This window comes from Bos indicus x Bos taurus, chromosome 28 (genome assembly GCF_003369695.1).
Source record: "Bos indicus x Bos taurus breed Angus x Brahman F1 hybrid chromosome 28, Bos_hybrid_MaternalHap_v2.0, whole genome shotgun sequence".
Taxonomy (NCBI): Eukaryota; Metazoa; Chordata; class Mammalia; order Artiodactyla; family Bovidae; genus Bos; species Bos indicus x Bos taurus.
Window position 1 is genome coordinate 35919254 of NC_040103.1, and position 27788 is coordinate 35947041.

At 46.1% G+C, this 27788-nt stretch overlaps 1 protein-coding gene across 1 annotated transcript in view; it reads left to right on the forward strand.

Moving 5' to 3' along the window:
* SH2D4B (SH2 domain containing 4B) overlaps positions 1-27788 on the forward strand; it is an 84853-nt gene that overhangs the window by 31488 nt on the left and 25577 nt on the right. The window contains exons 4-5 of the mRNA XM_027530951.1: positions 7668-7815; positions 25799-26015. Of these exons, the coding sequence (XP_027386752.1) occupies positions 7668-7815; positions 25799-26015 (365 nt within the window). The remainder of the gene's footprint in view (positions 1-7667; positions 7816-25798; positions 26016-27788) is intronic.

Below are 27788 nucleotides of genomic sequence, written 5' to 3' on the forward strand. Positions count from 1 at the left end.
GGAGAATCCCAGGGACGGGGGAGCCTGGTTCGCTGCTGTCTATGGGGTCACACAGAGTCGGACACGACTGAAGCGACTTAACAGCAGTAGCAGCAGTAAGGTGTACAACGTGACATTTTGATATACATATACATTATGAAATGGTGACACAATCAAGCTGACTAACATATCCATCACCTCACCTACTCTTTTTGTGTGATGAGAGCACTAGTTTGATGAAGCCCATGTCCATTAAATACAGTGTTCATTTATAGTCCTCTTGCTGTACGTTAGATCTCCAGAATTTTTGCATTCTATATAACTGAAGCTTTGTGCCTTTTCGCCACACAGCTAAAGTATCTACAGATAGATTTTTAAAAGTAGTATATGTGTATATACAGCGAAATAGTATTCAGTCTTAGAAGGAAGTCCTGACATTTGTGACAACGCAGATGAACTTGGAGAACATTATGCTAAGTGAAATAAGCTCGACACAGAAGGCCAAATGCTGCATGATCTTACTTAAATGTGGAGTCTAACAAAGTTGAACTTGTAGAAGCAGGGAGTAGAATGGAAGTCGTGGAGTTGGGATAGGAGTGGGTGGGGAGGGAAGTGGGCACTGGCATTTACCATGCTGCTTCCTGTTTCCACAGCTGGTTGGAGTCGGAACACTGTATTTAATTTGAGGTGGTTGGTCAAATGCCATTTATCTATGGTACACCAGTCATAACCCTTTTCTGGGGGTACTAAGTCTCCTTGTTATGGTAAATTGTGTCCAGTTAAAATACATATGTTGAACTCCCAACCCTAGGGTCTCAGGATGTAACTGTATTTGGACCTAAAGGTCTTTATAGAGGAAATTAAGTTCAAATGAGGTTTTCAGGGCAGGCCCTAAATCAATGGCTTCCCAGGTGGCTCAGATGGTAAAGAATCTACCTGCAGTGCAGGAGATCTGGGTTCGATCCCTAGGTTGGGAAGATCTGGAGAAGGGAATGGCAACCCTCTCTAATATTCTTGCTTTGAGAATTCCATGGACCGAGGAGCCTGGCAGGCTACAGTCCAAGCTAAATCAATATGTTTGTTACCCTTAAAAGAAGAGGAAATTTGGACAGAGACATGGGTGAACACAGAGGAAAGACCATGTGCTGCTTATAAGCCAAGAAGAGAGGGCTCAGAAAGAAATCAACCCTGCTGACACTTTGGTCTTGAACTTCTGGCCTCCAGAACTGTGAGACAATAAATATCTGTTGTTTAAGCCTACCTTCCCCAGTCTATGGTGCTTTGTTATGGCAGCCGGGAAAACTAGTATCCTCACAAGGAAGTAAGACTGGGGGGTTGAAAGCCCTCTGGCTCTGACATGCTTCAACTGTCTGTAATTTCCCTGCGATCACTCCTGTTTGGAAGACTTCTGTGAGTGGACGATAGATCTATAGTCCCTGGTGGAAGCTCTCTTGGTTAGTGCGCAGTGTATTGAGCAATGTGGTGACCACAATCCGATTAAGGATTCCTGGGAGAAGAATGGGAAACCCACTTTGTAAACTGTGATGTGCCATGCCAGTGTGACGCTTCGTTTTTATGCTGCTGAGATGCTAGTGACTGATGAAAGTGAAATACAACTTTGGGGTAAAATTCGATTTTTTCTGTTTTGGAGGCAGACAGACTTTGGTTCCAGTTTTGCATCCGTCATTAACTCTCTGCTCTAGTATTTTGCATCTTAAAGAACAACCAACTCACCCTCCCTTTTCTAGCTTAACCCCACATCCCCCTCTGGCTGCTGCTTCCTGTCTCTGCTCATTTTTAGAAGGAAATGTCTTGAAAGGAGTTGTCTGTGATCACTTCCTCTCTCTCCCCCATGCTGCCTGGATGGCTGCCCATTCGCTCCACCAGGGCTGCTGTTGACAAGATCTCACATCTCGTGGTCCTGAGACCACGTTCTGCGGTCCCTTGGTGCTTCTCTGTCATCTCTTGTGGTGTCTCAGTAGCCTGCAGCTCGGCTCACCACCCCCCTTTTCTTCTCAGCTTTTCCTGCAGACGTAGCCCCCCCTGGGTTTTTATCTTACCCCTTGGTCTGCCTTCTCAGTCTCACTTTCTGGCTCCAACTCTTTCTCTCAACTTATAAATGGCTCAGTGCCCCCAAGGCATTCTGGGTGTTTTCTCTGATCTACGTTCTTTCTCTAATTGACAACATCAAGTCCGTGGCTGAGAAACATCACCCCGGTGCAGAAGGCCTCTCACTCAGCCTCTGCAGCCTGAGCTTAAGTCCCTGGGCCCCTTAAGCCCCAGGTTTGTGCATCCCCCTACCCACAGCGGGTCTCTTGGATGTCAGATGGCATCTCAGACTCATTAAAGATAGAATTTTGACTTGTTTTCCTTCCAGCTGTAATGGATAATTCCCTACTCAGACATGCCAAACCCATTTCCAATGCTGGGGCCATTGAGCCTGTGGTTCCCTCTCTCTAGAAGTTTCTTCTCCCTGAGATTCACTCATCAGCCTTCGTATTATTTAGGTCTCAGAGCAGCCCCTTCTCAGAGGATTTCTGGTCACACTGTCTAAAGTAGCTGTCTAGACTCTATCACTTACCCTGTTTTAATTCTCTGTATACTTTATTATATAATATGATATATTGTATAGTGTATTATATAAATATTATATGTAATATGATATATTACATAGTATGATATATAGTACTTCTGATATTCTGATATATTTTTTATTTTACCAGATGAGTGTTTTTCTGTCATTGGAAGGCAAGCTCTGAGAGAGTGAGGCTAAGTGCCTTTTTCACAGCTATGTCCCCAGTGCCTGGAGCAGGCAGAGTCTCGTAGGTGCTCAGTAAGGATTTGGTGAATGACTGGAGAAGCCCCTTAAAATCTTTATCCCTTAATTACTAACTCCTAGAGAGTGGGTCATTAGGAATTTGTCTTTTTTTAGAATTTAAAAACGTGATTGTTGAATTGGAGAAAAATTCTCAATCTGTGTCATTTCAGAAGCGACAAAATCCTTGTTTGTTTGTTTGTTTGTTTTTTAAACGAGGGGCTCAAAACTCAGTTCCCGTCTTCTTTGTTTTTTCTTCTTGATCCATTAAACTATCAGCGGACTGAAAAAATTATAAGCCACAGAAACAGAAAATGAGAGGAGGGGAAGAACAGATGAAAATAATGCCCAAAGAAATTTGGTTTCTGGAAGACAGAGGGAGAGTGATGGGAGGTTAGCGGGCACCTGCAGGAAGGGGCTGGTGGTCCTGAATCAGCTCAGCCCAGAGGCCCCACAGGCTCGAGACTTGGGGACAGCGGGTTCAGTGAAGGATGGCGCTGCGAATGAGGGACTGGGGGCACGTTTCTGCACGGAGCGGCTGGACCCTCAGTTCCCTGCACGCACCTGTCTCTTCAGGCTGCTTCATCCCTCCCTCTGACCGGGAGTGGAAGGGACAACACTGGGGCTCAGCGTATCAGGACAAGTGGGGAGAACAGATGGGGGCGGGTAGGAATCCGGGGGAACAAGCACAGGCTTGAACTCTGAACCGTGGGACCTACAGTCAGGGTTGCCTGTAGGGTATCCAGAACTGGTCACATTGTTTTTTTGGTGGTGTTTTTGTCTATAGCAAGTTAATAATTTGAGCTACATAGACTCAGCCTATTAACTCTATTCTGGTGGCCCAATCTCAGGTGATCCTATTATAAAAATATTCTGTTGGCCAGGAACATTCATCTGCTCACTGGGCTACCCTTCTGGAACCAGGGCTTGGCCACTGGACCTGGGAGTGACTCCATAGTTATGAATCCTGGAGGTCCATAGAGCACTTGGTTAACCCTTTGCATGGAGGAGAGGGTCAGAGAGTACCCTGAAGGGCTGAATGGGACCTGGTCTGGGTTTGGGGCATCTTACCTGAACCTACATCTGCCCCTGCCTGTCCTGGGGTACCATTTCTGGGAAACTTGCAGGGACAATTTGCAAAAAGGTACCTCAAAGCTTTGGTTTCTCATGAATCATGGGGCTCAGGCTAGGGGTCCTGCTTGCTTGAGTCTAAAGGCTGTCCTACCTGTAGCGTGCCTCCTATGCAGACTCCTGGGATGTTGGTGGTCAGGCACCACCCAGGTGGACACAGAAGATGTCAAATAATTGCAGAGAAAGAACCTCCAGGTGTTTCCACCTGAGGGTTCTCAGTGGAGTGGCTGATCCCTCATCCAGTCTTCTTAGAGTGAAACCCAAGGAAACCCCGAATACACACTCCGAGTCTCTGTTTCAGATATACTTTTTTTTTTTTTTTTTTTAGTTTGGCTGCCTTGGGTCTTTAGTTACGACACGTGGTGCTGTGCGGGCTCAGTAGCTGTGGTGTGTGGGCTTAGTTGCTGCAAGGCAAGTGGGATCTTAGTTCCCCAACCAGGAATCAAACATGTGTCCCCTGGATTGCAAGGAGGATTCTTAACCACTGGACCACCAGGGAAGTCCCTCAGAAACACACTTGCTTTCCTCTTTGAATTGTGAGCAGTCAGGGAACACCAGACATCAGAAGAAAACCTCTGACACAAATGATAGGTACCAAATAAAACAAACTTTAAAGAAAAGAACAAAACAAAACAAAAAAACCCAGAAGAAATAGACCTACATCAGAATATGAGGGAGAAAAATCTCTAAAATCCTCAGAGATGAGTTCTGGCGTTTATGAAACAAGTACAGAATGCCACAAAGCAAAAAGGAACAAGCAAAGAATAAAAGAGGGCTTGGGAATTATAAATGTGCTAGCTGAAATAAAAAATTCAGTGGAAGGTTTGGGGGATAAAGTCAGTGAAATCAACCAGGAAGTAGAACAAAAAGGCAAGAGGCAGGAAGTAGGAGAGAAAGGATAAGGCACTTAGAGGGTCAAATCAAGAAGTCCAGCAGTTGACACATAGGAATTCTAGGAAGGAAAAAGCAAAATGAGAGGAGAGAAATTATCAGAAAAATCCGAAGCAGAGATGTAGTAGACTAGGACCTGAAACTCCAATCAAAAGCACCCTGAGTGCCTAGTAATCAATGAAAGAAACTCCACACCAAGACACATCTATTAAAAAGCTTCAGAATTCAGAGATAAAGAGGAAAATAGTGCCTTATGCAGAAGAATGAGAATCCAAGTGGCAGTACTGGATGCTAGAAGATAAGGAAGTGAAGTCCTCTAAGTTCTGCAGGAAAATGATTTTAATCAAATTCTATGCTTAGCTAGCCTAGCAGTTATATGCGAAGGTAACATAGATATTTTGACATGACTCTATATGGATATATAAATAATATACATATGATACAAAATATGTATATAGATCTAGCTATACATATGTTGCTGTTGTTTAGTTGCTAAATTGTGTCTAACTCTTTGTGACCCTCTGGACTGTAGCCCACCAGGCTGCTCTCGTCCAGAGAATTTTCCCAAGCAAGAATACCGGAGGGGGTTGCCATTTCCTCCTCCAGGGAATCTTCCCAACTCAGGGATCCAATGTGCATCTCCTGCATTGGCAGGCAGATTCTTTACCACTGAGCCACCAGGGGAGCCCCTGATGGCTTTACAGTGAACTATATTTATTTTAAAAAAATTTATTTATTTATGGTTGCACTGGGCCTTCATAACTGTGCATGGGTTTTCTCTAGTTGCAGTGAGTAGGGGCTACTTTTTGTCCTGGTGTGCAGGCTACTCATTGCGGTGGCTTCTCTTGTTGCAGAGCCCATGCTTTAAAGCGTGGGCTCAGTAGTTGTGGCATGTGAGCACAGTCATTCTGGGTCATGTGGGATCCTCCTGGACCAGAGATCAAACCTGTGTCCCCGGTATTGGCAGGCAGATTCTTCACCACTGGACCACCAGGGAAGTCCTGTGAACTATATTTAATTATGTACCAATCTTTGATATAATTATGAATTGTGATGTAAATCTATTGTGAGGGTGATGAGAAGAAAAATATGGGTTTACACCAGTGTGGGAAATATAAGTGCTAAATATTCATGTACCAAAAAAAAAAAGGTAGTAATGTCTAGAATCAATAAATCAATAATGGCATTGAAACATGTATAATATCATATATGAAACGAATCGCCAGTCCAGGTTCAATGCATGATACGGGATGCTTGGGGCTGGTGCACTGGGATGACCCAGAGGGATGGTACAGGGAGGGAGGTGGGAGCAGGGTTCAGGATGGGGATCACGTGTATACCCGTGGCTGATTCATGTTGAATCAGCCGTGCCATTCATGTATGGCAAAACCAATACAATATTGTAAAGTAATTAACCTCCAATTAAAATAAATAAATTTATATTAAAAATAAATCAATAATTAGCAGCATTATTCAGACATGGATATAACCACACAAAGGAAAGCTAAAATAATTGAGAATGGTGACCTCTAGGCACTAGATAAGAGTGGGGTACTCTTGCCTGGAAAATCCCATGGACAGAGGAGCCTGGTAGGCTGCAGTCCATGGGGTCGCTAGGATTCGGACACGACTGTATAACTTTCAAGTAGACAACCTGAGTGACTTCACTTTCACTTTTCACTTTCATGCTTTGGAGAAGGAAATGGCAGCCCACTCCAGTGTTCTTGCCTGAAGAATCCCAGGGATGGGGGAACCTGGTGGGCTGCTGTCTCTGGGGTCGCACAGAGTCGGACATGACTGAAGCGACTTAGCTGTAGCAGCAGCAGCAGGTTAGGTAAAGTGGTTTAGAGAATTAATTTTTTTTTTATAACAAGCCCTCTGGCATGATTGACATGTGTGTTCATGTTGCTTTGATTAAACAAAAGTAAAGGAAAATACACACAGCCTTTTTGGAGCTTGAAAGCAGGACAATATTTGGAGATTTGGGGCCCCCGAAACTGTTTTCTCTTTGAAATATCTTCTTTGGAAATGAGGTTAAGATATAATCATATCCTCCACTCTTCCCCAGTAGCATAGTGGACACCTTCAGACCTGAAGGACTCATCTATTGGTGTCATATCTTTTTGGCCTTTTATACAATTCATGAGGTTCTCACAGCAAGTATACTGGGCTGGTTTGCCAATCCCTCTTCTAGTGGGTTAAGTTTTGTCAGAACTCTCTGCTATGACCTGTCCATCTTAGGTGGCCCTGCATGGCATGACTTCACTGAGTTATGCAAGCCCCTTTGCCATGACCAGGTGGTTGATGCAAACAGACGACTCATTGGAAAAGTCCCTGATGCTGGGAAAGATTGAGGGCAGAAGGAGAGGAGGGTGTCAGAGGATGAGATGGCTGGCTGGCATGACTGATGCAAAGAACATGGACTTAGGCAAACTCCGGGAGACGTGAGGGACAGGGAGGCAGGTGTGCTGCAGTCCACCGGTTTGCAAAGGATTAGACATGACTGGGTGACTGAATAGCAACAACAATAATCATATCCTGCTTGACTTGCCTGCAAGAAAACCAGGCTCCCCTCCTCATGCCCACTTCCCTCTTCCCCAGAATGGAAGTGTGACCAAGCGTGGCCCAGAGTTCTCTTATTATTGCAGAAAGCTTCACATATTTTGTTCACATATTTCAAGTCATTTGATCTTTACCATGGCCTGATCAGATGTAACTGTTACCACTTCATGTGTGTAGAGACAGAGTCTGGAGTGGCCTCCTCTGGCCACCTTTCCATGTGACATCTCAGCCCTGACTGCCTGTGACCTGTTACTATCACCTAATGTCATTCTGTCTCCATGTTTTTTAGAGGAAAGAGGAAGAGGAGAGGAAGCGAGGAGAAGAGCAGATTCGCCTCCAGGAAGAGCAGAGGGCGAAGGAACTCTACTGGACCCTGAAGCAGGCCCAGCTGCAAAGCCACCCCAGCGAGAAGGAGGAACGTGAGTGGGAAGAACAGTGTGAGTAGCACTTGCTTTTTTTAAAAAAATTAGTTCAGTTCAGGTCAGTTCAGTCACTCAGTCAGGTCCAACTCTGCGACTCATGGATTGCAGCATGCCTGGCCTCCCTTGTCCATCACCAACTCCCGGAGTTTACCCAAACTCATGTTCATTGAGTCAGTGATGCCATCCAACCATCTCATCCTCTGTCGTCCCCTTCTCCTCCTGCCCTCAATCTTGCCCAGCATCAGGGTCTTTTCAAATGAGTCAGCTCTTCACGTCAGGTGGCCAAAGTATTGGAGTTTCAGTTTCAGCATCAGTCCTTCCAATGAACACTCAGGCCTGATCTCCTTTAGGATGGACTGGTTGGATCTCCTTGCAGTCCAAGGGACTCTCAAGAGTCTTCTCCAACACCACAGTTCAAAAGCATCAATTCTTCGGCACTCAGCTTTCTTTATAGTCCAACTCTCATATCCATACATGACCACTGGAAAAACCATAGCCTTGACTAGGTGGACCTTTGTTGGCAAAGTCATGTCTCTGCTTTTTAATATGCTTTCTAGGTTGGTTATAACTTTTCTTCCAAGGAGTAAGCGTCTTTTAATTTCATGGCTGCAGTCACCATCTGCAGTGATTAGTTAGGTCTGCTGGATCTTCCTTTCCGTCTGCAGTGATTAATTAGGTCACTAGATCTTCCTTTCAGCATGCAGACTCTTAGTTGCGGCATATGGGATCTAGTTCCCTGACTCAGGCCTCCTGCATTGGGAGCTCAAAGTCTTAGCCCCTGGAACACCACGAAGGTCCTAAGCTTTCTTAATGAGGACTGGGAAACTGGCCTGTTTTCTCAGCCACTTTCCTCCCACATGTCTATTTGCTCAGTCATCATTCCAGTTCATCTGCTTAGCCCAGATGCCTTTAATCTGTGTCAACCATGTATATGGTTCTGCTAAGGATCCAGAGGGTAAGAGCTCCATCCTCAAGGAACTTACTTGCCTGTTGGGGAGATTTCTTATACTAAAGAGTAAAACTCTACATTTACTGAGTTACCAATAATTTTCTGGCTGTGTGCTAAGCCCTGGAGATCCAGAGATGAGGGATCATGGTCTGTATCTTGGGGGAACTCGCTGCCCAGGCAGGAGCTAGACACACAGGCTAAGGGCTTTGAGGGAAAAGGTACACGTTCTGTTGGAGCACATGGTGGCTATTCTGGTGGCATTCCAGATGAGAAGGTATAAAGTGAGGCTGCTGGGAGCATGGGGATATCGGACAAAGAGGCTGGAGAAGGTAGATGTATGTGAAAAAGTGAAAATCACTTGGTCATATCTGACTCTCTGCGACGCTATGGACTGTAGCCTGCTAGGCTCTTCTGTCCATGGAATTCTCCAGGCAAGAATACTGGAGTGGGTTGCCATTCCCTTCTCCAGGGGATCTTCCTGACCCAGGGATCAAGCCAAGGTCTCCTGCACTGCAGGCAGATTCTTTACCGTCTGAGCCATTAGAGATGTATAGGTGGCTCTTAATCTTGGAGAGTGTCGGGGGTGGCAAGAAGTTAGGTGGGAAAGAGGAAGTGGAACTAAGCTTGAAGGTGGTGTTTTAATATGTACGCGAGACTTGCTTTAACCAGGTATGGATAGGCATGCAGATGTGGAAACGACTGTTGCAAGAAGTTTTTGCCCACAGATTCCTAGAAATGGAGAGCATGGCATGCCATGCAGGGCCACACAAGAAGCACCAGGGTGAGTCAAAAGGCAGAGGAAACAAGTAGAAAAAGTGGGCAAGAGCCTTTACTATGGAGTCATTGGGAAAGGTAAGGCATGCGTGTGTGCGAGCTCAGTTGCTTCAGTCGTGTTCGACTCTGTGACCCTATGGACTATAGCCTACCAGGCTCCTCTGTCCATGGGATTCTCCAGGCAAGAATACTTGAATGGTTGCTGTGCCCTCCTCTAGGGGATCTTCCTGACCCAGGTATTGAACCGGTGTCTCTTAAGCCTCCTGTATTGGCAGGCGGCTTCTTTACCACTAGCGCCACCTGGGGAGCCCCAGAGGTAAGGCAGGACAGGGTGAACAGACAGGACTGGCTGAAGTGAAGTGGCGTCGCTCAGTGTGTCCAACACTTTGCGACCCTGTGGGCTGTAGCCGACCAGGCTTCTCCGTCTATGGGATTTTCCAGGCAAGAATACTGGAGTGGGTTTTTGAATAATTTCAGCAGGCTCTGGGGTATAGGAGCTGTCTCTAGTTCTCTATACCTGGCACTGGGGTGATGAGGGCAGATGGACAGACTGAGGAGTACAAGAACCAGATAAACGAGGTGGTTGGGGTATGGGCTTTGCATTGGTTGGTTTGCATTTGAAAGGTGCACTTGCAGCTGGGTCCTTTGCTAGCTCTAGGAAATGGCTAGATCTTGGAGGGGCAGTATTTGAAGGACCAGCAAGATCCCAGATGTCAAAACTTCAAAACATACAGGAAATAAAAAGACACGACTTGTATGCATGGACAGAGGAAACTTGTAAAGTCGAGTGACATAGTTCAGGCTGGTTTGGGGAGTGAGAGAGAGGAGGAGACTGTGGCATGATTGACTTTGGAGATGACTAGGGCCACAGCAGGGAGAACAGAGATATGAGGTGCCTTCTGCTGGCTAGCATTCTGATCTTCAGCATTTCACAACCATCTGCCCCATTCATTAGACAGACTTTAAAAAAATTGAGATAAAATTCACACACCATAAAATTCATCCTTTCAAATTATGCAGTTCAGTGGTTTCTAGTATACTCACAAAGTCGCCCCACCATTACCACTCTCCAATCCTAGAACATTTTCATCCCCAGAGAAGGAAACACTGTGCCCACTGGCAGTTACTCACCCCCTCCCACTATATCCCTGGAAATAATCTAATTTCTAATCTAATTTCTGTCTCTATGGATTTGCCTGTTACAGGCAATTCATATAAATAGAATCATGTATTATGTGGTCTTTTGTGTCTGACTTCTTTCATTTAGTGTATCTTCATGTTGTAGCATGGATCAGTCATTCATTCTTTTTTATGACAATAAAATTCTAATGTGTTCTATACCACACATTTGTTTTTCTGTTTATCAGATGATGGCCATTTGGGTTGTTTCTATTTTTTGGCTGTTACAGATAATGTTGCTCTGAGCATTTGTGTATGTTTTTGTGAATATGGATTTTCAATTCTCTTGGATATATATCCAGGAGTGGAATTTCTGAGTCTTATGATAACTCTATGTTTAACACTTTGAGAAACTGCCATTCTGTTTTCCAAACTGACCATACCATTTACATTTCTACAAGCAATGTGTAAGTGTGCCAATGTCTTCACATCCTTGTTAGCACTCGTTTTTGGTGTTTTGTTTAATATCCATCCTAATGAAATGCTATCTTATTGTGATTTTGATTTGCATCTACCTAACACTTGCCACGAAAATACTGAGGATTGTAAGAAGCTACTATGAACGATTATAGTCCAACAAATGAGATAACCTAGAAGAAATGAATCACTTTCAAAAACGTACAACTGAACAGACCAATTACTAATAAGAATGTTGAATCAGTAATAAAAAAATCTGCCAACATAGAAGAGTCCAGGACCAGATGGCTTCACTGATGGATTCTACTGAACATCTAAAAAAGAATGAACACAAATCCTTCTCAAAATATTCCAAAACATTGAAGAGGAGGGGAGGCCAGCATCATCCTTATACCAAAGCCAGACAGAGACAGTATAAGCAAAGAGAGTTACAAGCCACTATCCTTGATACACATAAATGCACAAGAATCCTGTAATATTTTGCTACAAAATATTTGAACATTTGGAAAGGCCCCGTGGAAGAAACGGCAGGTGGTTTGGGAAAGCTGAGTAGGAAAGGGGAAGGTGGAGAAGGGCGTCCCAGCAGAGGGAACAGCACTGAGCAAAAGTGGGGTCCTTGTGTTCTTGGAACACAGTACATGGTTTTAAAAAAACTTATTTATTGCTGCGCTGAGCCTCGTGGCTGTGCGTGGGCTTCCTCTAGTTGTGGCGAGAGGGGGCTGCGCTTTAGCTGAGGTGCTCAGGCTTCCTGCGGTGGCTTTTCTTGTGGAGCACGGACTCTAGACACACGGGCTTCAGTAGTTGCAGCACACGGGCTCAGTGGTTGTGGCTTGTGGGATCTAGAGTGAAGGCTGTGTAACTGTGGCACCTGGGCTTGGTTGCTCTGTGGCATGTGGAGTCTTCCTGGACCAGAGATCAAACCTGTGTCCCCTGCATTGACAGATGGACTCTTAACCACTGGACCACCAGGGAAGCCAGCACATGTTTTGATGTGCCTGCAGCCTGGGCTTCATGTTGGGTGATGATGGAAATAAGGCTAAAAAGGTAAAACCTTAGGCAAGACCTAAGAAAAATTTGTTCATATAAATTTGGAATGGATGGAGAGATAGGTGGAAAAAGAAGGCAGGACAAAAGTTTATAGTGAAAAAAAAAAGTGAACAATCACAGAGTAAAGTCACATAAGCCACAGTGTTCTGGGGAAGGAGCCCTGGGCTGGGAGCCCTGTCCCAGAGTGAAGTCACATGAGCTACTGTGTTCTGGGGAAGGAGCACTGGGCTGGGAGCCCTGTCCTAGCTCTCCTGCTTCCTACTGTATGACCTCAAGCAAGTTCTCATTCTGCTCTGTTGCTCAGTCTCTTCATTTGTAAAATGAGGGTGAGCATGGAGAGTTGAGGCTTGTTGGGAGGGTGAAATGAGAGAGAGGAACCCAGGTGCTCTCTAAGCTGTGAAGGGCTGTCACTCATGGAGCATTCCTTTTTTTGTACCTACACCCTGAGATGGAAAGTTACGGGCTGGGCTAGTGTTTAGCTGGGGATGGAGGGTGGAAATCATTTGGTGCAAGTGCTGCCTGTTTGCTAATTAATGGGCTGTGTGGCACCCGAAAATGGGAAAACCGACCCTAAACAGAGAAAAGATGTGATAATTCAGGCCCATGATTCCAGTTCCCTCATTTTATGCTTTCTTAAAGAATGATGAGCTTAACTCTGAAGCTGTCATTCAAATCCAGCAAAGCCATTCTGCACTCAATTAACTTAATATGAAAGCTATAGTGGGCCATTAATCTACTGGGAGCAGCAGTTTTTGATAAAACACCTAAATTAAATTCTCCAAGTTAGGAAAAAAAGAGGGAATTGTTCCCTTTAGTATCACTTGAATACAGAGTTAGTTATTCAGTTCAAACAGCAGAGCAGGCTCTGACTTCTAAGAAGCTCTGAATATATCAGGCAGAAATTCGCTCAATAGTTTCTCAGCAGGAATTTGTAGGACTGTGAGTTAGGTAACATCTAGTTGCCCAGAGATTTTTAGATGAGCCAGTCTGACTTGGCTAATGGTGTCGCTTATAAAAATTGGGACAGTGTTACAGTTAACCCCTCCCCTTCCTCTTTGAGCTTTATGATCCCAGTTGTGGCCCCCAACCCACAATCTACATCCTCGTGTCAACACTTTGTGGGATTGTGGTCAGAGCTGAGTGAGAAAACGTGTGCTCAAGTCTACTAGGGAATCCAGTTGTCTGGGTTCTGTTCTCTTCCCTCATAGAAGGGCATGTGCTGTGGAGTCTGGGTTTAAACACAGGGATTCTAGGAGACTCCCCAGGGATTCAATGGCTAAGACTTTAAGCTTCCAGTGCAGGGGGCCTGGGTTTGATCAGGGAACTCAATCCCACAGGCTGCAACTTAGAATTTGCATTGCCACAACTAAAGATCCTGCGTATTGCAACGAAGATCAATAACCCCATGTGCCGCAACTAAGCTCCGGTGCAGCCAGAGAAAGAAAGTCAGTGATTCTAAACTGCTGTGCACTTGACCCAGGTAGAACCCGGGGGCTTGTGGAAAGGGGATATGGTCTGGAGATGGGATGGGGCAGAGAATTTGGGGTTTGAAGGACAGCTGAAGAATAGCAAGAAAAATTTTTTTCTCTCCACTGATGGGATGGAAAACTGTGGAGTTGCTCCTTGGGCAACTGCTCCTTAAACTCCAGGTGCCATATATTTTTGGTTTTACAGCTCAGAATAATGCCAGCCCGAGCCCCCCACATGCCCGATTCACGTCCTGCCTAGGGTTCTCTCTCCTTCTGATTGCTCAAGAATCCCTGGGGAGCACTCTGGTCTTAAGGAACCCCTGATGTTGCCCCTGGTGGCCAGATGGGGTCACTGTTGGCAGCCATCAGGATTGTAAGCCAAGCAAGGATGATTGACAGCTGACCTCAGAAGCCTCTGAGTCCAGGTAGAGAGAGCCCTAGACAGAGATTTCTTGTTTAGCTGTGGGTGAACCTCACTGGATTTCTCTGAGGCTCATCAGGGTTCATTGCCTCGGTGACAAACCCATTCTTCCCCAGGTTATGGCTGTTCCCCAGGCTACCAGAGGCCTGAATGTATATCCTCCAACATCTGGACCACATGTTTCTCTTTCTTAGGGGTCAGGAAACATTCCCCATTTCCCTGACAAGGGCTTCTGACTCTATGCAGCCCCCCATCTTACACCACTTCCCCACCTCCACCCCGCTGTGCCTTAATGAGACTGGACCCTTTCTAAAGGTTGTATTCCAGTCCCCCTATCTCACAGCAAAGACAATAATATTTAATGAACTCTTGCCACGTGCCAGGAATTGTCCAAGCCCCGTCTATATACACTCTCATCGATGTCTCAAAGCAACCCTGTGAGGCCCTCATTTTACAGATGAGGAAATAAAGTAGAGCCAAGGTAATTCAAGTTGCCTAAGGTTCCCATGAAGCATAAGATGGAGCCGAATTTAAACACATCTACACACATACACAACTTGAATATTTATTGGTGCCTTTTCATGTATATAGGATTATTCACTAATTTTCAGAGACATTATGCTATTCACCCAAGGGCTTACTACAAATTGATAATGCTTTGAAGCATTTGGTTTCTCTGCAGGCTCTAACTGGCTCATCTGAATTCTATTCAGCACTGAGTCTTTTCTGTCTGGGCAGAAGTAGGGATAATGGTAGTTAAGTGCTCTAGAAATAGGTTTCATAATGAGTGGCAACTGGTGATCTTCTAAGACCTCATGCTCCCTGGACCTTCCCCCGTGAATCCCATAGGCACCTCTACCTCCACTCGTTCAAAACCCAATGCTGCTCTTCCCCCACCTGCTTCATCACCTGGCTGTCAAAGGCGGAAACTTGGCTGTCATTCTGGTCTCTTTTCTGCTCACTACTAATCCCCAAACCTACCAAGTTATAAAGATTCAACCTCCTCAATATTCTTGGAATCTACACCCCTTCTCCTCATCATCCTGACCATGTCTTAACTTTGACCCCATTTCTCTTTGTCTAGCTTTCTGTTTTGCAAACATTCATGCTTGTTCCTGTCAAGTTCATTCCCAGCAATGTAGCTAAGTCAGTCTTTGAAAAGTTCCAACAGCATCCTGCTTTCCTGCTTAAAGCCTTTCAGTGGCTTTCATCACTCTTTGGTAAAGTACTGAAATTGATTAGTCAGTGTTTTTGGGTTTCCTAAATGGCCTTATCTCTTTCTGCATCTTTACCTCTTGCTCCCTCCCCACAAGAGCTTCCTTCCAGCCATTCTGTAAGAAATGTTCCAACTCCCTTTTGCCTCTGGGCCTCTGCTCCTGAGCTTCCTCTGCTAGAACAGCCCCTCCTTGGCCTCTCTTGTTTGAATCCCTTGAGTCTACCAGGCATTAACTTAGATGCCCTCCAGAGAATTTCTCTGCTCTCTCTGGCTCCCCAGCACCCTGTCCATACCGCACAGCTCCATGCACCATTAGCTGTTGTGTTCCCCCTTCAAGGCAGTGAACTCTCCGAGGATGGGGACTGTGTCTTGCTCGTTGCTGTTTTTACATCCCCTAGCAGCAGCCAGGCTGCCAGCCGACAGGGTGACCTCGTGAAAAATTAGGAAAAAGTGCCCGCTTTTCAAGTTGCTGCACTGGCATCTACCAGGAAGCTGTCACAACATCTGTACATACTGATGGTGATCATGGGTGACTGTGCCCCCTGGAGTTGTGCAATGCACAGCTCCTGCTTGTGCAACGTGGAGCTGGCACAAGGGAGGCACTGTACACGTGTGCTAAATAAATGTGTTTTTTGTGCCCAAATGTGTTACTTAAAGTGTTAAAAATCCTGCCGCTTGCACTGACTAGCCTGGCCACGTTTCTGGAGCTGTGTAACTGCTCACAGATATGCTTCCAAGAGGAAACCCAGCTCCTGCCATTTCTCTTCAGCGTGGGAGAACTGAGCAGGAGTCTTGAGCAGAGGCTTGGACGTGATTCCAGAGCAGCCTGGAAGTTCGATCCCTGGGTTGGGAAGATCCCCTGGAGAAGGTCACGGCAACCCACTCCAGTATTCCTGTCTGGAGAAGCCCACGGACAGAGGAGCCTGGCGGGCTACAGTCCATGGGGTTGCAAAGAGTCGGACACGACTAAATGATTTAGTAAACACACACATGGGATGAAAGAGGGGGTGGTCTCCATTTTCCACGGAGGGAAAACTAAGACCTAGGGAGGTGAAAACGTGTCGTGGGCTAGACAGAGAGTCAGGAGCAAAGCCAGGCAGAACGCTCAGCTCCCCTCCCGGCCTGGGGCAGCTGAAACTCCCAGATCCAACAAGAGTGGGGCTGGACTCCTAGGACTGGGGGTCTCGGTGTCTTTTAAGCATGAGGGCTGCAGGCCGGCAGTCCTGGAAGGTGGTGTCTCAGTTCTGAGTGGTGGCCCCAGGCCGGGCAGGTGTGGGTACATCCTTGTGATAGGAGGGCAAAGCTGGAAGGGGCCTTTCCCCCTGATCTGCAGGTAAGAGAACTGAGGGGTGGCTGGGGGCACACACAGCTGGGTACATTTCTAGCTAATGGCAGCACCTGCTGTGCTCTGGCCTCTTCATTCTAAGCCCAGTGCTCCCCAAGCCAGAATGTTACAGAATGGTTTATTATTTTTTTTTAATTTTAAATTGTGGTAGGGGCCTTCCCTGGTGGTTCAGTGGGTAAGACTCCGAGCTCCCAATGGAGGGGGCACAGGTTTGACCCCTGCTGGGGAACTAAGATCCTGCATCCTACAGGCCACATGGCAAGGCCAAAAAGAAGGTAAAAAAACCCCAGCAAATGCATGGTGGTTTTGAACTGTGGTGTTGGAAAAGACTCTTGAGAGTCCCTTGGACTGCAAGGAGATCCAATCTGTCCATCCTAAAGGAGATCAGTCCTGATTGTTCATTGGAAGGACTGCTGCTGAAGCTGAAATTCCGATACTTTGGCCACCTGATGCGAAGAACCGATTCATTGGAAAAGACTCTCATGCTGGGAAAAATTGAAGGTGGGAGAAGAAGGGGACGGCAGAGGATGAAATGGTTGGATGGCATCACCCACGCAATGGACATGAGTTTGACAAAAGGCTCTGGGAGTTGGTGAAGGACAGGGAGGCCTGGCGTGCTGAAGTCCATGGGGTTGCAAAGAGTCAGACACAACTGAGCAACTGAACTGAACTGATACAGCTTCAGACTGACCATTTTAACTACTTGTAAGGGTATAGTTCAGTGACACTGAGCACATTCATGGTGCTTTGCTACCGTCACTGCTGCCCACCTCCAGAGATTTGCTTTCTTCCCACATTGAAACTCTGGCCCATGAAACAATAACCTCTCATTTCACCCCACCGCTAGCCCCTGGCGGCCACCACTTTCTACTCTGTGAATGTAGCTACTCTAAGTGCAATCCGTGGAGTATAAATGAAATCATACAACGCTTTTCCTTTTGTGTCTGCTTATTCACTTAGCATTAACATCTTTAAGTTTCAACCATGTTGTCGTTTGTGTCAGAATTTCCTCCCTTTTTAAGACTGAACAATATTCCTTTTATGTATATACTGTGTTTTGTTTAACTGCTTATCCATTGATGGACATTTGTGTTATTTCCATGTCTTGGCTATTGTGAACCATGCTGTTACGAACATGGGTGTGCAAATATTTGTTTGGATTCATGCTTTCAACTCTTTTGGGTATACATCTAGCATTGGCCTTGCTGGACCATATGTAATTGTGCATTTAATTTTTTTAATGGAATTGCTGTACTGTTTTCCACAGAAGCTGCACCATTTCACAGTCCCACCAACATTGCGTAAGGGTTTCAATTTCTCCATATCCTTGCCAGCACTTGTTATTATCGTATTTCTTTTAATTTAAAAACAATAGCTATCCAGATAGGTGTGAAGAGGTATCTCTTTGTGGCTGGTCCATTTTTCAGACTATAAATTCAGCTTTTCTTCTGGTCTTCAGTGTTTTCCTGTTGTTCAGCTGTCTTTACATTATTTCTGAGAGACGAGGTTCACTCTCCCCTTTAACAGATGGAGAAAGGAGACCTTGGAACCCACCTGAGAAGTGGGAATGGCTATGATCCCCCTTTGTTCTGCGTGCAGTGCAGGCTCTTGCCGTGCCTGCTGAACAGGCCTGTGCGAGGTCATCCTGGACTGGAACTCGGGCCGTAGGAGAAAGCGAAGCTGACTTGGTTGGGGCCCCACCTCTGCAGTGGGGTCCTCTGGAGTATGAGACCATCTGATACTTGCTGCCTCAGGGCCAAAGGTGCTTGTGGTTGTTTTTACTGGGATAGAAGAAAAAAGACTTGAGTTCTGGCTGAGGGTTTCCATGGCAGATTCACATGATTACAGTTTGAATCTATCCCAGATTCAGAGAAGGAACAGAAGCAACCTTTGAAGATTTCAGAGCTTCCTTTAGGGTAAGATGGGAGTTCCCTGAGGTCCAGTGGTTAGGACTCGGTGCTTTCACTGCCCTGGCTGGAGAACTAAGGTCCCACAAGCTGCTTGTAAACAGACCCAGAATCCATGCTACTGAGCGTCAAGGTTGCCCCCTCCTGGACTGACTGAGAACTGCTTATGTCTGCATTTTGACGGTGCTAATGCCCCCGGCAAGAATACACAGAAGAACTGTACAAAAAAAGATCTTCACGACCCAGATAATCATGATGGTGTGATCACTGACCTAGAGCCAGGCATCCTGGAATGTGAAGTCAAGTGGGCCTTAGAAAGCATCACTACGAACAAAGCTAGTGGAGGTGATGGAATTCCAGTTGAGCTATTTCAAATCCTGAAAGATGATGCTGTGAAAGTGCTGCACTCAATATGCCCAGCAAATTTGGAAAACTCAGCAGTGGCCACAGGACTGGAAAAGGTCAGTTTTCATTCCAATCCCAAAGAAAGGCAATGCCAAAGAATGCTCAAATTACTGCACAATTGCACTCATCTCACACGCTAGTAAAGTAATGCTCAAAATTCTCCAAGCCAGGCTTCAGCAATACATGAACCGTGAACTTCCAGTTGTTCAAGCTGGTTTTAGAAAAGGCAGAGGAACCAGAGATCAAATTGCCAACATCCGCTGGATCATCAAAAAAGCAAGAGAGTTCCAGAAAAACATCTATTTCTGCTTTATTGACTATGCCAAAGCCTTTGACTGTGTGGATCACAATAAACTGTGGAAAATTCTTAAGGAGATGGTATTCCAGATCACCTGACCTGCCTCTTGAGAAACCTATATGCAGGTCAGGAAGCAACAGTTAGAACTGGACATGGAACAACAGACTGGTTCCAAATAAGAAAAGGAGTACGTCAAGGCTGTATATTGTCACCCTGCTTATTTAACTTATATGCAGAGTACATCATGAGAAATGCTGGGCTGGAAGAAGCACAAGCTGGAATCATATGCAGAGGACACCACCCTTATGGCAGAAAGTGAAGAGGAACTAAAAAGCCTCTTGATGAAGGTGAAAGAGGAGAGTGAAAAAGTTGGCTTAAAACTCAACATTCAGAAAACGAAGATCATGGCGTCTGGTCCCATCACTTCATGGGGAATAGATGGGGAAATAGTGGAAACAGTGTCAGACTTTGTTTTTTTGGGCTCCAAAATCACTGCAGATGGTGACTGCAGCCATGAAATTAAAAGATGCTTACTCCTTGGAAGGAAAGTTATGACCAACCTAGATAGCATATTGAAAAGCAGAGACATTACTTTGCCAACAAAGGTCAGTCTAGTCAAGGCTATGGTTTTTCCAGTGGTCATGTATGGATGTGAGAGTTGGACTGTGAAGAAAGCTGAGCACCTAAGAATTGATGCTTTTGAACTGTGGTGTTGGAGAAGACTCTTGAGGGTCCCTTGGACTGCAAGGAGATCCAACCAGTCCATTCTGAAGGAGATCAGCCCTGGGATTTCTTTGGAGGGAATGATGCTAAAGCTGAAACTCCAGTACTTCGGCCACCTGATGCGAAGAGTTGACTCATTGGAAAAGACTCTGATGCTGGGAGGGATTGGGGGCAGGAGAAGGGGACGACAGAGGATGAGATGGCTGGATGGCATCACTGACTCGATGGATGTGAGTTTGAGTGAACTCTGGGAGTTGGTGATGGACAGGGAGGACTGGCATGCTTCGATTCATGGGGTCGCGAAGAGTCGGACATGACTGAGCGACTGAACTGAACTGAGCTGAATGCCACCCACTCCAGTATTCTTAGAGAATTCCATGGACCGAGGAGACTGACAGGCTACAGTCCATGGGATGGCAAAAGTCGCAAAGACATGACTGAGCGCCGAAAACTTTCACCTTTTTTACTTCCGATGAAAATAAAAGCTTTAGCTAACACCATGGTGCTCAAAATGTACCTGGTACAGTTATAAGTGATATATATTAGTTTCATAGTAACTTCATAACAACTTTATGAGGTAGGGACCTTTATTATGTCCATTTTACTTTTGACAAAATGGAGGCCCAGGGTGATTAACTAACTTGTCCGCTGTTACACAGCTGGTAGATGAAGTTGAGATCTGAACCCAGGCAGCTTGGCTCCAGAATCAGGCTTTGAGAAATTTGAAGAAAAGATCAAGGTCAGAGGCCTGATTTAGTATAAGACATTGCTTTTCCAAAGCACTTCATTGTTTAGAGTGTTTTATATGTTTCATTTAATCTTTATAATAACTCAGTGAGGCAGACACTCACATCATTCTTATTTTGACAGAGGTAAACACTGAGGCCTGGAGGCATTCAGGGACTTTCAAAAGAAAGCTGGCATAGAGTGTTGATGAAGGCTGGAGAAAAGAGATCCCGGGCACTGTTGGCGAGAGTATAAATCGATGCAGCCACTATGGCAAATGTTATGGAGATTCCTCAAAAAAATTAAAAATAAAGCTAACATATGACCCAGCAGTCTTCCTTCTGGGTATATATCGAAAGGAAATAAAATCAGGCTATTAAAGCGATATCTGTACTCTCATGTTTACTGCAACATTATTCACAGTAGTAGCCAAGCTACAGAGACAACATAAGCATATGTCAACGGATGAATAAAGACCACACACACACACACACATATGTATATATACACACATATACATACATGGACCTTTAGAGGTTATGCTAAGTGAAAAAAAAGACAAAGGAAAATACTACACAATTTCACTTATATGTGAAATCTGAAAAAGTCAAACCCATAGAAACAAAGAGTAAAATGGTGGTTTCCAGGGCTTGGTGGCAGGAGTGGCGGGGTGAGGAGGAGTTAGAAGTTGATCAAAAGGTACAAAATTAGAAGGTGAATAAATTCTGGGGATGCTTCCCTGGTGGCTCAGAGGTTAAAGCGTCTGCTTGCAATGCAGGAGACCTGGGTTCGATCCCTGGGTTGGGAAGATCCCCTGGAGAAGGAAATGGCAACCTACTCCAGTATTCTTGCCTGGAGAAGAATCCCATAGACAGAGGAGCCTGGTGGGCTACAGTCCACGGGGTCACAAAGAGTTGGACACGACTGAATGACTTAACTTAACCTTCAATGCACAGCTTAGTGACTGTAGTCAACGATAATGTGTTATATCCTTCTAAGTTGCCTAGAATGAAAGTGAAAAAGTGAGTCACTCAGTGGTGTCTGACTCTTTGGGACCCCATGGACTGTAGCTCACCAGGCTCTTCTGTCCATGGAATTCTCCAGGCAAGAATACTGGAGTGGGTAGCCATTCCCTTCTCCAGGAGATCTTCCCAACCCAGGGATCCAACCCAGGTCTCCCACATTGCAGGCAGGTTCCTTACCATCTGAGCCACCAGGGATCTCAAATGTTCTTGCCACAAAAAAGAAATGGTAACTATGTGACTGATGAATGAGTTAGCCAATGCTATGGTGATCATCATTTTGCAATATATTAAGGATCTCAACATCAGCACATAGAACACTTTAAGCTTATTTATGTACATCAATTATGTGTCAAAAAAAAAAAAAAGAAAGAAACACAAGAAGAGAAAAAGACCCACGAAGCCCTCCTGGAGCTGCCGCTGACCCTGACCCCACATCAGTCTCTCTCCATAATCGAGGCTGGGCGGCAGGGCTGGCTTCCTGCTTGCAGCCTCGGCCGTGTCGTCACCTCTGAGTACCCTCTGTCCTGCTGCCTGGCATTTCTGAGCTGATCTGGCTGCATGTCCATCACAGCTGGTTTGAGTTGGTGGACACCTCTGCCCAGAGGGGAGTTTGCAGAATGGTGGGGAGCTTGGTGGCCCTTGAACAAAGGGCAGGGAGAAGCTCAGAGGCCCATTGGGCTGGGAAAGAAAGTGGGTGGAAGGGGTGCTCCTTAAGGGCCAAGGGATTTGCCTTTTGTCCTGCAGGTACTGGGAGCTGCCGGGAGCCGGCATATTGCATATTGAGTGCATATTGCATATTGAGTGCAGCACTTTTCAGGATCTGGAATAGCTCAACTGGAATTCTATCACTGCCGGTAGCCAGCGTGAGGAACTCCGCCCATGACAAAGGTCATGAGGAAGGAGGCTCGGCATACGCAAAGGCGGGATCGAGCTTCAGGAGTCCCCCTGGAAATTCTCGAGCATATACCCCCAAAACCAGAGTCTGCCTACTTTCTGCTTTGTGCTTTCACCTACACCTCTGACTTTACGGGGGGCTGTCCCCCACTACCTCTCTGAAAAAAGAGTTAGCTTACGGCTCCAGTTAATAATTCCTGGGTGTGACAGTGTTTAACCTACAAACTCCTTTGGAAATCCTCTAGCCTGCCTGAATAGGTTTTTCCGGCCTCATGTGATTGTTCAGAGCCTCCCAACTGTGAGAGGCAGGAGATGTTCTAAACTGTCTAAACACAGATTCTTTTGAGTAGTTAAAAGATTGATTAGAAATTGTATTGGTGAAGGGATTTTCACTTGTTGGGCCAATGTTTGCTGCTAAGTCTCCATATCCCTTACCTGCTGTGTCCCTGGCAGTGTATTGGTTAATATAATTGGTATAAATAGTAGCTTTAATGTTTGTAACCTGGGACCCTTGAGTTAATTCTTTTTCTTGTTGTAGCCCACCACACCTTTGCTCTGTAGGAATGCAACTTTATCTAATGCTTTTGGAGGGTGGCTCCTGACCAATCACCTTTAGAGAAAAATAAGTTTTCTGAAGAAAAGGTCTTAAAATGTTAACAGGCCTCCGGGCCAGAAGATGATGCAAATCACCTAAGCTTTTGCATATGATAAGTTTGCAGGAAGAAAGCCTGGTTTGCTGCAAGACTCTACCCCTTCCCCCATTATCCTCTGTGCATAACTTAAGGTATAAAAACTACTTTGAAAAATAAAGTGCGGGCCTTGTTCACCGAAACTTGGTCTCACCATGTCGTTCTTTCTCTTACCTTCTGGCTGAATTATTTAGCCTCTTTTCTCCACTGAATTTCCTCACTGAGCTATCCTTATTTCAGCCTCTTTTCTTCACTGAATTTTACTGAGCTATCCTCATTCTATTACTCTTTATATCCTTAATTAACATTTAATTAAGCAATTGTTTCTTGATCTTCGCCTACGCCGTCTCTCCTTCGAATACCCTGGATCAGCCGGGGCTGGTCCCCGGCAGGGAGCCACTGAAGGCTTCTGAGGAAGACAATGGCCAAACCAGGGCTGGACTTTGGGAGGCTGCATTTAGTCCCTGTGTGACCCACGGCCTGCGTCCTCCCCTAGCTGAGTTCCCAAAGCCTGTCTTCCTACTTTGCATGTGACATCCTTCTATCACTGACTGTGGCTATCTCTCAAGGGCTGTCAACTCTCAAAGGTCACTGGCCCCTGAAGAGATTTCGTTGTTTAATCTCCAAGTCATGTCTGACTCTTTTGCGACTTATGGACTGTAGCCCACCAGGCTCCTCTGTCCATTGGATTTCCCAGTCAAGAATACTGGAGTGCATTGCCATTTCCTTCTCCAGGGGATCTTCCCGACCCAGGGATCAAACCCGCGCCTCCTGTGTTGGCAGGTGGATTCTTTACTACTGAGCCACCAGGGAAGCCCTTCTTGTGGGGCAGAAGCATCTGTGTTCTGTCTGTAGTCTAGTGACTGAAAAGCCCATGCTGGGAAACTGTGGTGGCAAGTATTGTGGTGTTCTTAGTACCAGGAACTGAAATTAAGTTTTTTCTCCACCCCCCGCCCCCACCCTGCCCCCTGCCTCTTCTGGATTCCTCCCTCTTCTTTCCCTGGAAAAAATCCTGTTGATCTTTCCAGACCCAGTGGGGTGCTCGGTCTCCTGTGGTGGCTCCTGACTCCCTCACAGAATGTGAGTGCTGCAGCTCCTAAACTCCGAGGCTTGTTGAGTCTCTGTTCTCCTTATGTTACAGAGATTTATTTGTCTTATTCTCCCAGCTACGCTCTGACTGTCATGAGGGACCGGTCTCGTCTTTGCTCTCTCTATATTCAGCCCAGAGCCTGGCAGGGTTAAATACTTAATGGGGTGCAGTCGTTCAAGCATATGTATCACCTGCTGACTGACGCATATGTATGCTAGGCACTGGAATGCAGCAATGAATAGACCAAAGAAAATTCCCCTCCCGCCACCCTGGCACTCTCAGTCTATGTGACCTCCACTTCTATAAATACTTTCTGAGGGACAGACTTCCCGCAGCCTTCCTCAGATCTGGGAGATGTTGTGTTTCGAGAATGGACTTCGACCGCTTGAAGAGGAGAAGCTCTTTCTTTAAGGATGAGGACCATTTGCCTTGTATCCTGCAAATGCCAAAAGAACACAGGTCTCTGGCATTGGTAGGTTGTAGTTGCGTGCTATGCAGGTATTGGATGGACTTTGGAGTAGATTTGGACTTTGGGTAAGATTTTTCTTAAGGCTTGGGCCAAGGCAATCGCTGGACCTGTGCAATGGGAACACTGCCAGCTCCAAGACTTCTCTACAAAAGGACTGGATGGGGCCTGACTTGATGCAGTCAGACTACAAAATAATCAGTTTTAATTCTAGACCGTGCTTCAGAGGTCTTCCTCGCTCTGTGCACTTTCCCAGCTCCAGGACTTCCTTTTGAGTTTTAGAAGCAGCAACTTGCAGATGTCCAACCTGCCTAGAGAAATACGAAAAGACATGCTGGTGAAAGGGGCGTCGTGGCAGACGTGGTGGCTCTGTGGGGACAGTTACTGAAGCGCCTTCTTCCCGCCCTCCAACACACTCACCCACCAGCTGTCAAGGCCTCAGGAAACGGAAGAGAAAGGGAACGGGAACTGGGACTCCAGAGTTTCCCATAACTCATCCTCTGGTACCAGGGAGTATGGGTCCCTGCCAGGCTTGCCCACTGACCCATCCAGGCAAAGCAATGTCCTTCTTGGGAACTCAGTTTCCACGTGAGTAACATGAGGAGGGATGAGTAACGGGATGGCCTTAAGGGCTCTTGTGGCTTTTTGTAGGAAATAGCAGGGGCTCTGGTACCGGATACACCTGATTTTATTTATATTTTTATTGATTTATTTTTTAAAATTTTGGCTCCACTGAGTCTTCATTGTGGCATGCAGGCCTTTTCTCTAGTTGGGGTGTGGGCTTAGTGGCTCCATGGCAGGTGGGATCTTAGTTCCCTGACCGGGGATCGGACTCCCATCCCCTGCACTGGAAGGCAGATTCTTAATCACTGGACCACCAGGGAAGTCCCTGAAAATACCCGATTTTAAAGCTTGGGAAGTGGGCACAGTGGTGAACATGCTGTCTCTTCCTTTCCAGTACGTCGATCCAAGGCGGCTGACGAGGAGAGGAGCCGCCGAGCCCAGCGCGCCCGGGACGAGTACCAGCGTCACTCGCTCCGCGCCATCCAGAAGGGCACCGTTGCCGGACTCAGCTCCAGGTTCCGAGAGCTCGGCCAGAGCCACGAGCAGGAGGCAAGACTCCACCACCACCTCCCAGGCCCGGGGCCGCTTTCACCCCTGGCCGTGCCTGGCAGGTGGGTCGTGGTGTTGTTTGAGACCTTTGATTATGGCCAACATGCCCTTAAATAAGAAATCTTGAAGACATTAATTTTATACTCGGGCAACTATTATCTACAACAGAGATTCCCCAAAGTGGGACCACTGGATTAAGGGCTACATGTATTTATAGTATTGATAGTTAAGGTCAATTTATCCTCCACAGAGATGGTACCAGTGAACACTCTTATTCTTTAGCCTTGCCAGCAGTATGTTGTCAGATTTTTGTTTTTTGTGAGAAATAACATCTCAGTGAAAGTTTAAACCTGCATTTCTTCTTCTTCTTTTTTTTTTTTAAAAAACCTGCATTTCTATTTATGCATGAGGTGAAGTATTTTGTATATGTTTAAGGATTTTTGATATTTCCGTACCTGTCTCTTTCCTGCCTCTTCTTTGTGTTATTGGTCTTTTTGTCATCTATTTTTTTGTTTATTGCTATTCAGTCACTAAGTCGTGTCCAACTCTTTGCAACTCCATGGACTATGGCACACCAGGCTCCTCTGTCTTCCACTATGTCCCAGAGTTTGTTTAAATTCACGTCCACTGAGTCAGTGATGCTGTCTAACCATCTCATCCTCTGCCATTCCCTTCTTTTGCCTTCAATCTTTCCCAGCATTAGGATCATTTCCAATGAATCAGCTCTTCACATCAGGTGGCCAAAATATTGGAGCTTCAGCTTCAGCAACAGCCCTTCCAATGAATATTCAAGGCTGATCTATTTTTAGGAACTCCTAAAATATAGGAGAAAAGATTCTCTTCTTTGTGATAAAACATTTCCCCCCCCTGAATCTGTCGTTGGTCTTTTGACTTTTACGATAACATTTTCTGTCATGCAGGAATTTTTGATTTTTATGAGATCAGAGTTTCTTTTATGTTTACTGGATTTAGAGACATAGTTAGAAGTCTTCTTCCTCTTGTGCTTTTTTTTTTTTAAGGAGACAAATAATTTGTCCTTCAGGCCCAGAAGACAGAGCTGCATGGCCTGCTGCAGTCTGGCTCCAGGCTCTCTGGGTGTAGCTGTCAGCAGGGGAGACATGACGGCCACAGCGAGCCACCTTGGGTGGGGCAGGGGGACCAGGGACCAGGCAGACAGAATGGCAGACCCAGGCACCAGAAGCCGCGCATCAGCCTCTTTCCTGTGGCTGCCCTGTGGCACAGGTCCCTGTGGCCTCACTGCCCTCAGCACTGTGGTGCCAGCACATGCTTGCCTGGCTGTACTGCGGGCAGGCACATGGCTGATGGGAGAGAGCTGCAGGGGCAGGAGCAAGGCCTCTGGCCAGGTGGCCTCTTGGAGCGTCTCCCCCGAGCATTTACATTCTGGGGGATCAGATTCTCTACTTGGAAACGAGGGACAAGAGTGAATGAATTTTCCTTGCTGTCATTTATAACCTCCTCTTGCCTTCTAAGGAGAATGAGTCTCAGAAACCAGAAGATTTTTTTCTCCCCAAGCATAGTTATTTACTGGGGAATGCAAGTGTGAAGGAAGAGGCTGGGGGCAGGACTGTTGTTTCATAAAGAAAAAGGGACTCTGAGGTTCCTGAGAAGAGGGAAATCCTGAAGGGTGGATACAGGGCAGCAAAGCTGGTTAGAGGGGCTCTGCCTGTGGAGGTGGCTGTGGGGAGGAAGGGATTTGGAGAACAGACCCCACTGATCATTGGAGAAGGTGATGGCACCCCACTCCAGTACTCTTGCCTGGAAAATCCCATGGACGGAGGAGCCTGGTGGACTGCAGTCCATGGGGTCACTAAGAG